The 10,206-nt window shown below is 36.1% G+C and overlaps 1 protein-coding gene across 3 annotated transcripts; it reads right to left on the bottom strand.

The window, feature by feature from the left end:
- Positions 1-1,231: 1,231 nt before the first annotated feature.
- On the bottom strand, positions 1,232-9,392 carry ndc80 (NDC80 kinetochore complex component). Of its 3 annotated transcripts, none has more exons than XM_060880059.1 (17): positions 9,247-9,392; positions 8,445-8,538; positions 8,236-8,313; positions 7,726-7,858; positions 7,420-7,592; positions 7,163-7,265; positions 6,814-6,903; positions 6,541-6,634; positions 6,341-6,441; positions 6,110-6,254; positions 5,132-5,337; positions 4,404-4,556; positions 4,227-4,316; positions 3,965-4,057; positions 1,923-2,053; positions 1,712-1,814; positions 1,232-1,525 (listed from the first exon to the last, which is right to left on the bottom strand). In XM_060880059.1, exons 2-17 carry the CDS (start codon positions 8,531-8,533, stop codon positions 1,397-1,399), a joined length of 1,911 nt encoding a protein of 636 aa, XP_060736042.1. In that variant the 5' UTR covers positions 8,534-8,538; positions 9,247-9,392; the 3' UTR covers positions 1,232-1,396. The 3 variants fall into 3 exon arrangements, with proteins under 3 accessions (XP_060736042.1, XP_060736041.1, XP_060736043.1); XM_060880058.1 differs by having other exon boundaries at positions 8,445-8,559; positions 9,247-9,364; XM_060880060.1 differs by lacking the exon at positions 9,247-9,392 and adding an exon at positions 8,687-9,214.
- Positions 9,393-10,206: the final 814 nt, after the last annotated feature.

A 10,206-nucleotide genomic window follows, 5' to 3' on the forward strand; every position in this document is an offset into this window, starting at 1 on the left:
GGTCGAAGATTTTGTTCATAATGAATCAAACTCTGAACCGACTCCCTGCTGCACGATTCGATACGTGTATCGACTTTGGAATTTGCAAGCTTTATGTAGTTTATTTTTTTTACAAACAGGACTCATCTGCCATGTCTGTTCTTCTGTGGCATTTTGTATTACACGAGTTACATTTGTCTTCAAAGTTCAGAGTATATTCAGAAAAGAATCGAGTAAATGAATAGAGAATCACGGTTCATATATTTCTGATTGACGTTCATTTTAAAATAAAAGTCCATAAGGTGTTTTCACGTTTTGTTCCAGAAGTTCTTACCAGTCTAGACTCAAGAAGTTGCAACTCAATTTTAGTACAATGACAGTAAAGATATTTTATTCTTTACATATATTTCACAAACGTGTTTTAGGTATTAACTGATTTGTTATAAAAACCAAATAAAAAATTCTAATAAAGATTTCATCTGCAAACATCGAGTAAAACACATTTTTCCCTCCACATAAATGTATTAAATGTTCACCTGGGTTAAAACACGGTCACATCAGACTGTGTATAAAGGATGCATAAGTAGTCTTGAAACGGCATCCATCCTGTTACACCCTGGTGAGAATGTAATGTATGTGGGGGAAATGAGTTTTACCAGAGGTTTAAAGTTTGATTAATCTTACAGCTTGAGCATCCCTGTTTCGAAACCGTTTGTAGGTGTGCATGGTTGCCTGCAATGCACTGGTGTCCCATTCATAGTGTATTCTGGCCTCACAGCCAGAGTTCCTGGGATAGGCTCTCGAAAAACACCCTGACCAGAATAAAACAGTTACTAAAGAGGAATGATTGAACAAAACTATTTTGACTGCTCAGGCTTTAAATTGATTCAAATTAAGTATTAAATAATGATTTGACTCTAAATTGTACTATACGTATTTTCTAGTTTCTCTTCTGTAATTCCATATAAATAAAAATAATACAGCTGATTTGTTATCATTCAGCAGATTTTGAATTGCTCAGCATTACTGAAGAACATTAATAATTCTAATAAACAATATTCCAAGAACCTTCCAAACATTCATAATATGTGGTAACAATTGATCTCCTAGGGTTTAGTTAACAGACAACAATCTTTGAGTTGTATGAATTAATAAGCTTTATGTTCAGTCCATAATGACACATAACTAATAACTTTAATACCTTACCTTTTAGCTATCCAGAAAAATAGTAATTCATTCACATTTTTAAATATTCTAATAATTAGAGCAACATGTTTATTTTATTTTTAACAGAGGACATTGTATTTAAAAAAAAGAAATACATACACTGTTTTTCAAGGCAAACATACAATATTTTCCTTTAACAATAACACAAACTATTAATACAAAACTATTTACAAATTTGTTTCCAATTCAGTTATTGAAGGCCATTTGCTCTAGCAACAAAATTTTCAACCATTTCCTTCAGCTGCTGAAGATCTGCTTGGTCTTCACGGATAATTTCATTCATCTTATCCATCTTTTTAACTTGGTCGCCACAGTGTTTCTGAAAATTACAATACATAAACATTCTCATATTATACAAAAATATAGTTAAATATTACCTAAAGCATTATCTTCCCATTGTCTGATCATCTCACATACTCACGCACACGTGCATGTATTTCCTTAGGATCATGCTAACAAATTCTAAGGTAACTGACTACATAGAACAAACATTTTTTACTCTTACCTCAACTATAGCCAAGTGGCTGACTGCAGCACTGATAACATTTGTCAGATTGTTTGCCACCATGCGACTTTCTTCTTTGGTTTCCTGAAGAACAAGATGGTACCTAATAGAGGAAAGCATGTAACAACGATCATATTGTATCCCTTTTAGTCAGAAAAAATAAACATCATAATTTTATGGTGATGAAACAAGTTTATGCATGTTCTCTCACTGTTGTTGAGCTGCTTTTAGCTGCTCTTCAGCCACCTCGTGTCCATCCATGACTTTCTTTTCTAGAAGCTTCTTGTGACTTTCAGCAGAATCCACATCCGCTGACCACTTTTCTTCATCAAGAGCCATATCCTATTTAAACATGAGTTTAATGGTTAATTAGCTTCATTATATACAGTGCCAATTAAACGTATGTGAACCCTAAATTCCAATATTTCTGCACCAATGTGACCCAAAATATCACGTTTCTTACACAAGTCTTAAAAGTAAACAAAGAGAATGCAATCAAACAAATGAGTCAAAAATATAATGCTACTTCATTTAATTATTGAGAAAAATGATTAAGCATTACATACTTTGACTTGCAAAAAAGTATGTGAACCTTTGGTTTCAGTACCTGTTGTGGTAGACAGACTTGGGTGCTTGTGATCGTTGTCTTGGTGTATGACCCATTTTTTTTTTTAAGATTCATTTCATGGACCAGATGTAGCAATACAGGCCCAAGGCATGATACTACCACCACCACCATGTTTCACAGAAGGTATAAGGTTATTATGCTGAAATTCATGGTTTTCCTTTCTCCAAAAACTAGTGCTTCTCATTTAAACCAAAATGTTTTATTTGTCTCATTCCTCCACAAATTTTCTTTTCCAATAGTCCTCTGGCCTGCCCACATGATCTTTAGCCAACTTAATGGGCAGCAATGTTCTTTTTGGAGAGTAGTGGCTTTCTCCTTGCAACTCTGCCTTGCACACCAAGGTTGTTCAGTGTTCACCTGATGGCAGACTGATGAACATTAACATAAGCAAAGTAAAAGAAACTATTGGTTGCTTAGAACTTATAAAAGAGTTCTTTTCTGACCCAACAATCCATTACAAGTCTTGCTTTTGTGTGACCTTTGTTGGTTGAACACTTCTGGAGGAGTGAACCAATTGTGTTTAATTTCCTCCATATGTACAGAACATGTCCGACAATAGATTTGTGGAGTTCAAACTCTTTAGAGATGATTTTATAACCTTTTCCAGCCCGATGAGCAACAATAACTCTTTTTCTGAAGTCCTCAGAAATCTTCCTTGTTTTTGCCATGATCCACAAACACATAAAACACCAGACTTTGATCTCTTGTTCTTTGAATAAAATTGTCATCCCATTGACTGAAATCATTCATTCATTCATTCATCTTCTACCGCTTATCCGAACTACCTCGGGTCACGGGGAGCCTCAGGCGTCATCGGGCATCAAGGCAGGATACACCCTGGACGGAGTGCCAACCCATCGCAGGGCACACACACACACTCCCATTCACTCACGCAATCACACACTACGGACAATTTTCCAGAGATGCCAATCAACCTACCATGCATGTCTTTGGACCGGGGGAGGAAAAATATAGAATATAGAAAAATATAGAAACCAGAGTACCCGGAGGAAACCCCCGAGGCACGGGGAGAACATGCAAACTCCACACACACAAGGTGGAGGCGGGAATCGAACCCCGACCCTGGAGGTGTGAGGCAAACGTGCTAACCACTAAGCCACCGTGCCCCCTGACTGAAATCAGATGGACTCTAATATGCCCTTGAAATTAAATACGGATCCTAGAGGTTCACATACTTTTTCCTATCACCGATATAAAATATTGGAACATTTTCCTGAATAAAAAAAGTTACAAAATTACAAAAAGTATAATATATTTGTCTGATTTCTTTGGTTGGGTTTACTTTGTCGAATTTTGGGACATATATATATGCAGAAATATAGAAATTTCTAAAGGGTTCACAAATTTTAAGTGATACTCTATATACACACATATATTGTGTCTTGTCTTTTCCCTACATTCATTTTTTATTCAAGCATTACTTTCATAACTTTTCTCAACCTATCATTGAGCCAAACCTTTAATTTTGTTACAATCATAAGAGAATAAAAGTGTAAGTAATTAACCACCTTGTTAATAAATCAATCATCATCTAATTCATTGCAAGCAAATCATAAATCTTTGATTTGGAAGAAGAACACTTTTCTAGCTTAGATGACAGGTACCTGCATATCACGTTCCATCTGCTCATCCAGTCTGCGAATCTGCTCCTTTAGCTGCTTCATGTCATTTAACTTCTCAGAAATGTTGGACTTTATCTAAGTAATGAGTAAGAAGACAAGAATAATACTCAGCTAGCATGATTTATACCGTTAGCAGCAGCTTTCAGGTCCGTTCATGGGTCTAAACAAATTCAAATATTTGTATAACACAAAAACCTAGTGAGATGATTAAATATATGAGAACACAATAACACCTTAACCATACCTGTTCCACTGTCTCTTCAAGGCTCAGCTTCATATTAGTCATATTGCTGAACTCCTCCTCTACATCCACCAGCATGTTTTTAAGAGGATTCTAGAAGGAGTTATTTGTAAACAACATTAAAAAGAATGTTATGATTACTTGAGTGGGGATTAGCCGTAGTGGTGAGTTCGACTATACCTGTATCTGAGTCCTGATTTGTGTGGCAGTGCTTGGGCCATAGTCGCTGACTGTTTTGATCTCAAAGTCATGGCCACAAGCATTCTCAGCAGACTGGGGGATGAGCTTTAGCATTCGTGCCAGTTTGTGGTACTCTGCCAACTTTACCTCAGCCTACAGAAACATATGTAACCATTAAAATACAAAACAGTAGGAATAGTGGTTTCCTTGTCTCTAAATAAAGAATATAATATAGTTTCTCATCAAAAAATAGGATTCTTAATTTAGGCAGTATCTTTTTCGATACTTGGCCATACCTGCTCCTTTTATACTATAGGGCCAAAAGTATGTGGATATCTGGCCACCACACCAAAGTGGGTCTTCCTCAAATTGTTGCCACAAAGACAAAAGCAAACAATTATCTAGAATGTCTTTTTATGCTTTAGCATTACAACTTTCTTTTCACTGAAACCAAGAGATCTGAAACTATTCCAACATGAACGCTCCTGTGCACACAGTAAGGTCCATGGAGACATGGTTTGCCAAGGTTGGAGTAGAACTCGAGTGGCCTGCACGATGTTTAACAAACAAACATGTGTGTTCAGGTGTCCACATACTTATGGCCATATTGTGTACATTGCTAAACGTTTGACAAAGTGAAGAAACGTTAAGTATATTTTGGCATAAAACTATTAGCTCTTATTATTCAGGTTATAGCAGTGTGTATTGATAAACAATATACTACCCACCCTCTCCTTAGTTTTGGCCAAGGTGATTTCCTCATTCCAGGCCAGTTGCTGGGCCTCCTCAAGACTGCGGCTCAGGGTGTTCACATTCTGCTGTAGCTCATTCCTTTCTCTGTTGATGCGCTCAATATCGGCTGGAGTGAACTTCTGATTCTCCAGAATGTGCTGGAGCCTAGCCTGCTCCCTCTTTAGACTCTCTAGTTGAAGATCTACATACACAGACATTGATATCTTTTTGTAATAAACAAAAAGCTTCTACAGAATTTCAGTGTCTCTAAGATTATGGGACTGGCTACATCACAGAAATTTATTTATTTTTCACATGCAACAGTCTTTGCTGGGTGAGAACTTGGGCTTGTTGCACACAGAGAATGTGCAAATGAGAACAATGATATACACATAGTCAATTGTGAACCAGTCATTTCATATTCTTAGTGCCACACTTACTCAAAATGTTGCATAAAAATCTCTGAAGATATAGCAAATATGGTTGGCATGTTGTTATAAACCTCCCATGACTGTTTTTTTAAATATGTATTAAATATACAGGGATTTTTAATATATATGATTGGTCTGAAGCTAATTTTGTATAACTGTAAAACTGCCAGCTGAAATTCAAATCAGATTTATAACATTTATATCTGCTTCTATTAACTCATTCATATGGACTTTTATGGCAGACACTCCACATCTTCTAAGCCTTAATTAAAAAAAAAATGTTGACAAAAACATTTGTATTATTGTTGATATAGTTAGGCATTCTTTGAGGAGACGTTTATTTAGCATTTAGAATGAGTCTCCAGTGTCAGTGCTTTGTACCAAGAGGTAAATTTAATCCTTTATGTTTAGTGGACCCCTGCTAATAGCTGCTATAGCTATTACGTATATAATGTTTCACAACATTAAATAAAACTATAAAAAACATCAAGACTTTCAAAGTTTTTTTGTACAGTGGTTCAGATTCTACATAATATGACATACTTGCAGCCTCCAGCTCATCAGACAGTGCTGTAGCCTTATTTTGCTGGTGGGTTTTAAAAGACTCCATGTGAGTACGGTAGCTCTGCAGCTTTTGTAGGTCAGTCTGTAACTTAAGTTTCTCAGTCCTTTGTCCCATTAACCGATCCTGCAAGCACACGAAACAGTTGTATGAGCAAATATGCAACACTGGTTTGAATCCATGCATCAAATTAAATAAATGTGTAGACTTACAGTATGACTTTCTTTCTCAAGCCTTTCCACCTCAGACATCAACAGTCTATGTTTCTCCAGTTGTGAATCCAGTAGAGCCTCATCAACATTATACAGCCTCTCTGTTGGAAAGCATTTGACACTTTTCTGATATGCTGTTTACTTCAAAATAAATCATAACTTATGTCATACTGTTAAATAAGTTTGTAGGTCCGACTTACTCAGATGACTGAGGTAGTCTGTGTCCTCATCCTCAAAGGTATCTGCTCCTTGCATAAACTTATTGTAAGTCTTAGAGCAGTATTCTAAAAAGAGCTGGAAACACAGTCCAGAAATGCATTATACACAACTCAAAAACAGATTTGAATAATTTACACTAACATTTATTTAATGCGATATTATTTAAGTTCTGTTTTATTTTAGTACTTCGAAACTGGACTGCTGTACAGAATCCCTAGAAGTTAAAATTTTTATTTAGAGAGACATTATGGTACCTTGTTGTACTCCATTCCATCCTCCAGCTCAGTGAAGCCATCTGAGAAATCTCCAAACAGCATGTCCTGACCTTTCATACTGTTAAAGCTCTGCAACAAGTTACAATAGTTTGTATCCTCTGGCAGAGAACACACTCATTCTGAAAACTTAGACATTATTTTACCATTATAAATATCTCCTTTAACTGGATGTCAAGTACGCCATTTTAATTACATGTATGAAAAAAGTCATCCCTTCTGCATAAACTCTTGTTCTTTAAAATTATGTTGTTAATGGGTATAATACATGTAACTGGCTCCTGAATTTCTTTTCCCAGCTTATTCGGCTGGAAAAGATCCATTCACTTACCCTAACTGTGTCAATGAGCCAGATGAGTGCGCCCAGAGCCTGAGGCCACGTATGTGGAGCCCCGATGGAGTACATGGAGCTTTTTGATAGTGGAAATGGGTACCTGAAAAGCACCAATTATTCAAATGCAAATGTTAAAGAAATTCTAATGGTAATAAATAATAAACTAATAAGAGCAAAATTGTCTCTACAAAAGATTAACCCTTAGGGGAACATTATGTTGGCCATCATTTTGAAATCACAAATTTTTAATCTACCCCAAATCTCTCAACATCCTAGGGATTTCCTCTTCAACCTTGGTTGTGGGCATCTGAAAGGTGGGGTCCAACAAACTGTAGATAAACTCAAAGATCTTCAGGAACTCTTTGGTGGAAGGTGACTGGAGAGATTTAACCGTGATTGTAGCCGGGAATCCGTTATCTCCAAGGAACTGCAAAGAGAAAAATAGAGTTTGTCTATATTAATATTTAGATAATAATAATATTTAACATTAATATTTAGAGATAATGGCCCAATAATGGACACTATTAGAATGAAGAAGGTACAGTATTAAAATGACAAACCTCACAAAGCTGCTTGATACACTGCTGAACAAAGGCTTTGTCATGAAGCGGTCGGGGGTCCTTCATCTTCTCTGGACCTCCATAAGCCCCAAACATGCTGTTTCTCTGCCCACCTGCCCCTGTACCAGCTCCTCTGTGGATAATTAAGAATGAGACATTGTCACCGTTTGAGACGTGTCACACTGACTGAAAATGTGGGGGAAATTAACAACAAAAAATAACAACTGATAAATATAAAATACTTACCATGCATTTATAAATGATTATAAAAATCTGGCTTTGGAATTATTAGGCATTTGTTAGGAATAAAACACAATAGGGTGATGTGGTCCGGCCCGACACAAAGCATTTACTTTTGTCATCCTCGAGTTGATTATTTTCTTATAACATGACACATGGGACCATGTTATTCCTCTTATACCACAGCAATTGTCCAATGAGTTCAATTGCAAATATATTATGGAATTTATTCAATTACAGAGGCATTCAAAGTTTAACCACCATACTTACTTCCCAAAAAAGCTGGTCCTCCTCTCTGAGGTGCTAGACTGAGGCTTTGGGATGTTCAGCTTGCCAAATACATTGTTGCTGTCAAAAGAATAAGTATATATATAGCTTTTATAGTCTGTCAGCTGTTACCCACCACTTGGATGTTGCAATGTAAGTAAGTGAAAAAAAAATTATTATATTATATATATATATATATATAAAACGTATACCTCTGTGGAGTGGCATTCGCCATACTCATCCTGCTGTCTGTCACGCGCATTGGCATCTCAGAATATCTGCTGCTTGGTCTTCGGCTCATGTTGACTTTAAGCATATATTTATGAACTCACAACATGTAAAAGTAAGAAAATAACATTTTGCTACAACAGAGCAGTCTTTTTGATCAGAATATAAACAGTGTATTTAATTATTTAGAAATTAAATAATATAATAAGCCTCACATTTCTCTTACCAGTACAAGAGTTTACAATTTTCCATACCACATCGCATCATGTATTGTCATCTAGGCTAGAAACCCTACCATAACACTATAAAACAGTTAAATCAAGACCAGTGACAATTTTATTAAAAAACAAAGCATCATGTACAGTAAATTGATCTTTTCTTGTCTTTAATACGTGTAAAGAGGATATTCTATAACCGCACTGGCCCACAGATGAACTATTCTGCTGAAATATTAGCTTTTAACCCAGCTGCTTTGTCTCATTACACCTCCATATACGGGACTAACCAAGTCGTCCAGCTAGCACATGAGGACACATCTAGCTTAATTAAATGTGTACGATACTAACACAGAAAGAAAAACTCGTTTTTAAAATGCAGGTTATTCATCTGCATGAGAAAGTTTTGAAAGTAGCTAACTATGCTAGCGCTAGTAAACAGCAAGAGTACACACAGGAACCTTAACTAACGTTAATTAACTGCTTAAACGATCTACTAGTTCGTAATATTCTGCATAAAACGATTAAATGTGCTTTTATTGTTTTATCAGCACGCTTTGTAACAAAATACCTCAAAAATATGTCCAGTTTCGCCTTTTGCTGTTTTCAAAAATTTCCGCCAACCCGTTTTAACGGATCACATCGGTGACGTCAGATGCGTTCAACATTCAAGCTGTACCGCGCGCTAAAGAGTCGGCTCCTTGACTCGGTTCTTACAGAAGAAAGAAGAGCCGTTAAGAGTCGACTCGCGATTATGAAGCTTTTTTAACATGTATTATCTTGTATCAAAAAATCCTATGAAACGTAGCTGTTCATCCAGGATAAATGAAACGTTGCTTGTTACTAAAATTATTTCGTTAATGGGAAGGCAGACTAAGATTTCATGAGAAAAACAACAAGAAATTATGGAGCCAAAAGTTTCAATGAGTCAAATGATCTGACTCACAGAAGAGCCGGTGTTACACCGAAATCTGTGACCCATCTGTGACCATAGAGGGCGCTGTTGCTAAAATGCAGCTTAAAATAGGTCGTCCAGAGAAGTTCGCTACGCAAACAGCGTAAATGCAAATCTTTGTTGCGAGAACGCGCCAAGCGCCGTGCACGTTACCTTGAACGCGCGTGCACAACAGTGCCGTCGTGCTGCAAAGAAACAGTTGCATGCGCCAAGAACTAAAGACTCATTTACAGTACTTAATAAACAAAGCTGTTCAATTGCTTTTGCATTCTCTATTTTCATGACTGCTTTTTTTTAAACTACCCTGGGTAAGTCATTTATTAATTAAGGCTAAAAAATGTAGTCAGATGTGGATACTTTAGACTATTAATTCTATATATTAATTACAATTGATTAATTACTTATATAAATTAAATATATAACAACAATAAGATTATTATTATTCCAAATTTGAATACATTTGAATTAATGTTATTCGGTAATAAAGCGCTGAGTAAAATACTGGAATTTGTTATTGTTCTCCATATTCACTCTGGTGATGCCTAACACCCTCTATTTTATATAATGAAAAAGATT

The sequence above is a fragment of the Tachysurus vachellii genome, chromosome 10 (assembly GCF_030014155.1).
Source record: "Tachysurus vachellii isolate PV-2020 chromosome 10, HZAU_Pvac_v1, whole genome shotgun sequence".
Lineage (NCBI taxonomy): Eukaryota > Metazoa > Chordata > Actinopteri > Siluriformes > Bagridae > Tachysurus > Tachysurus vachellii.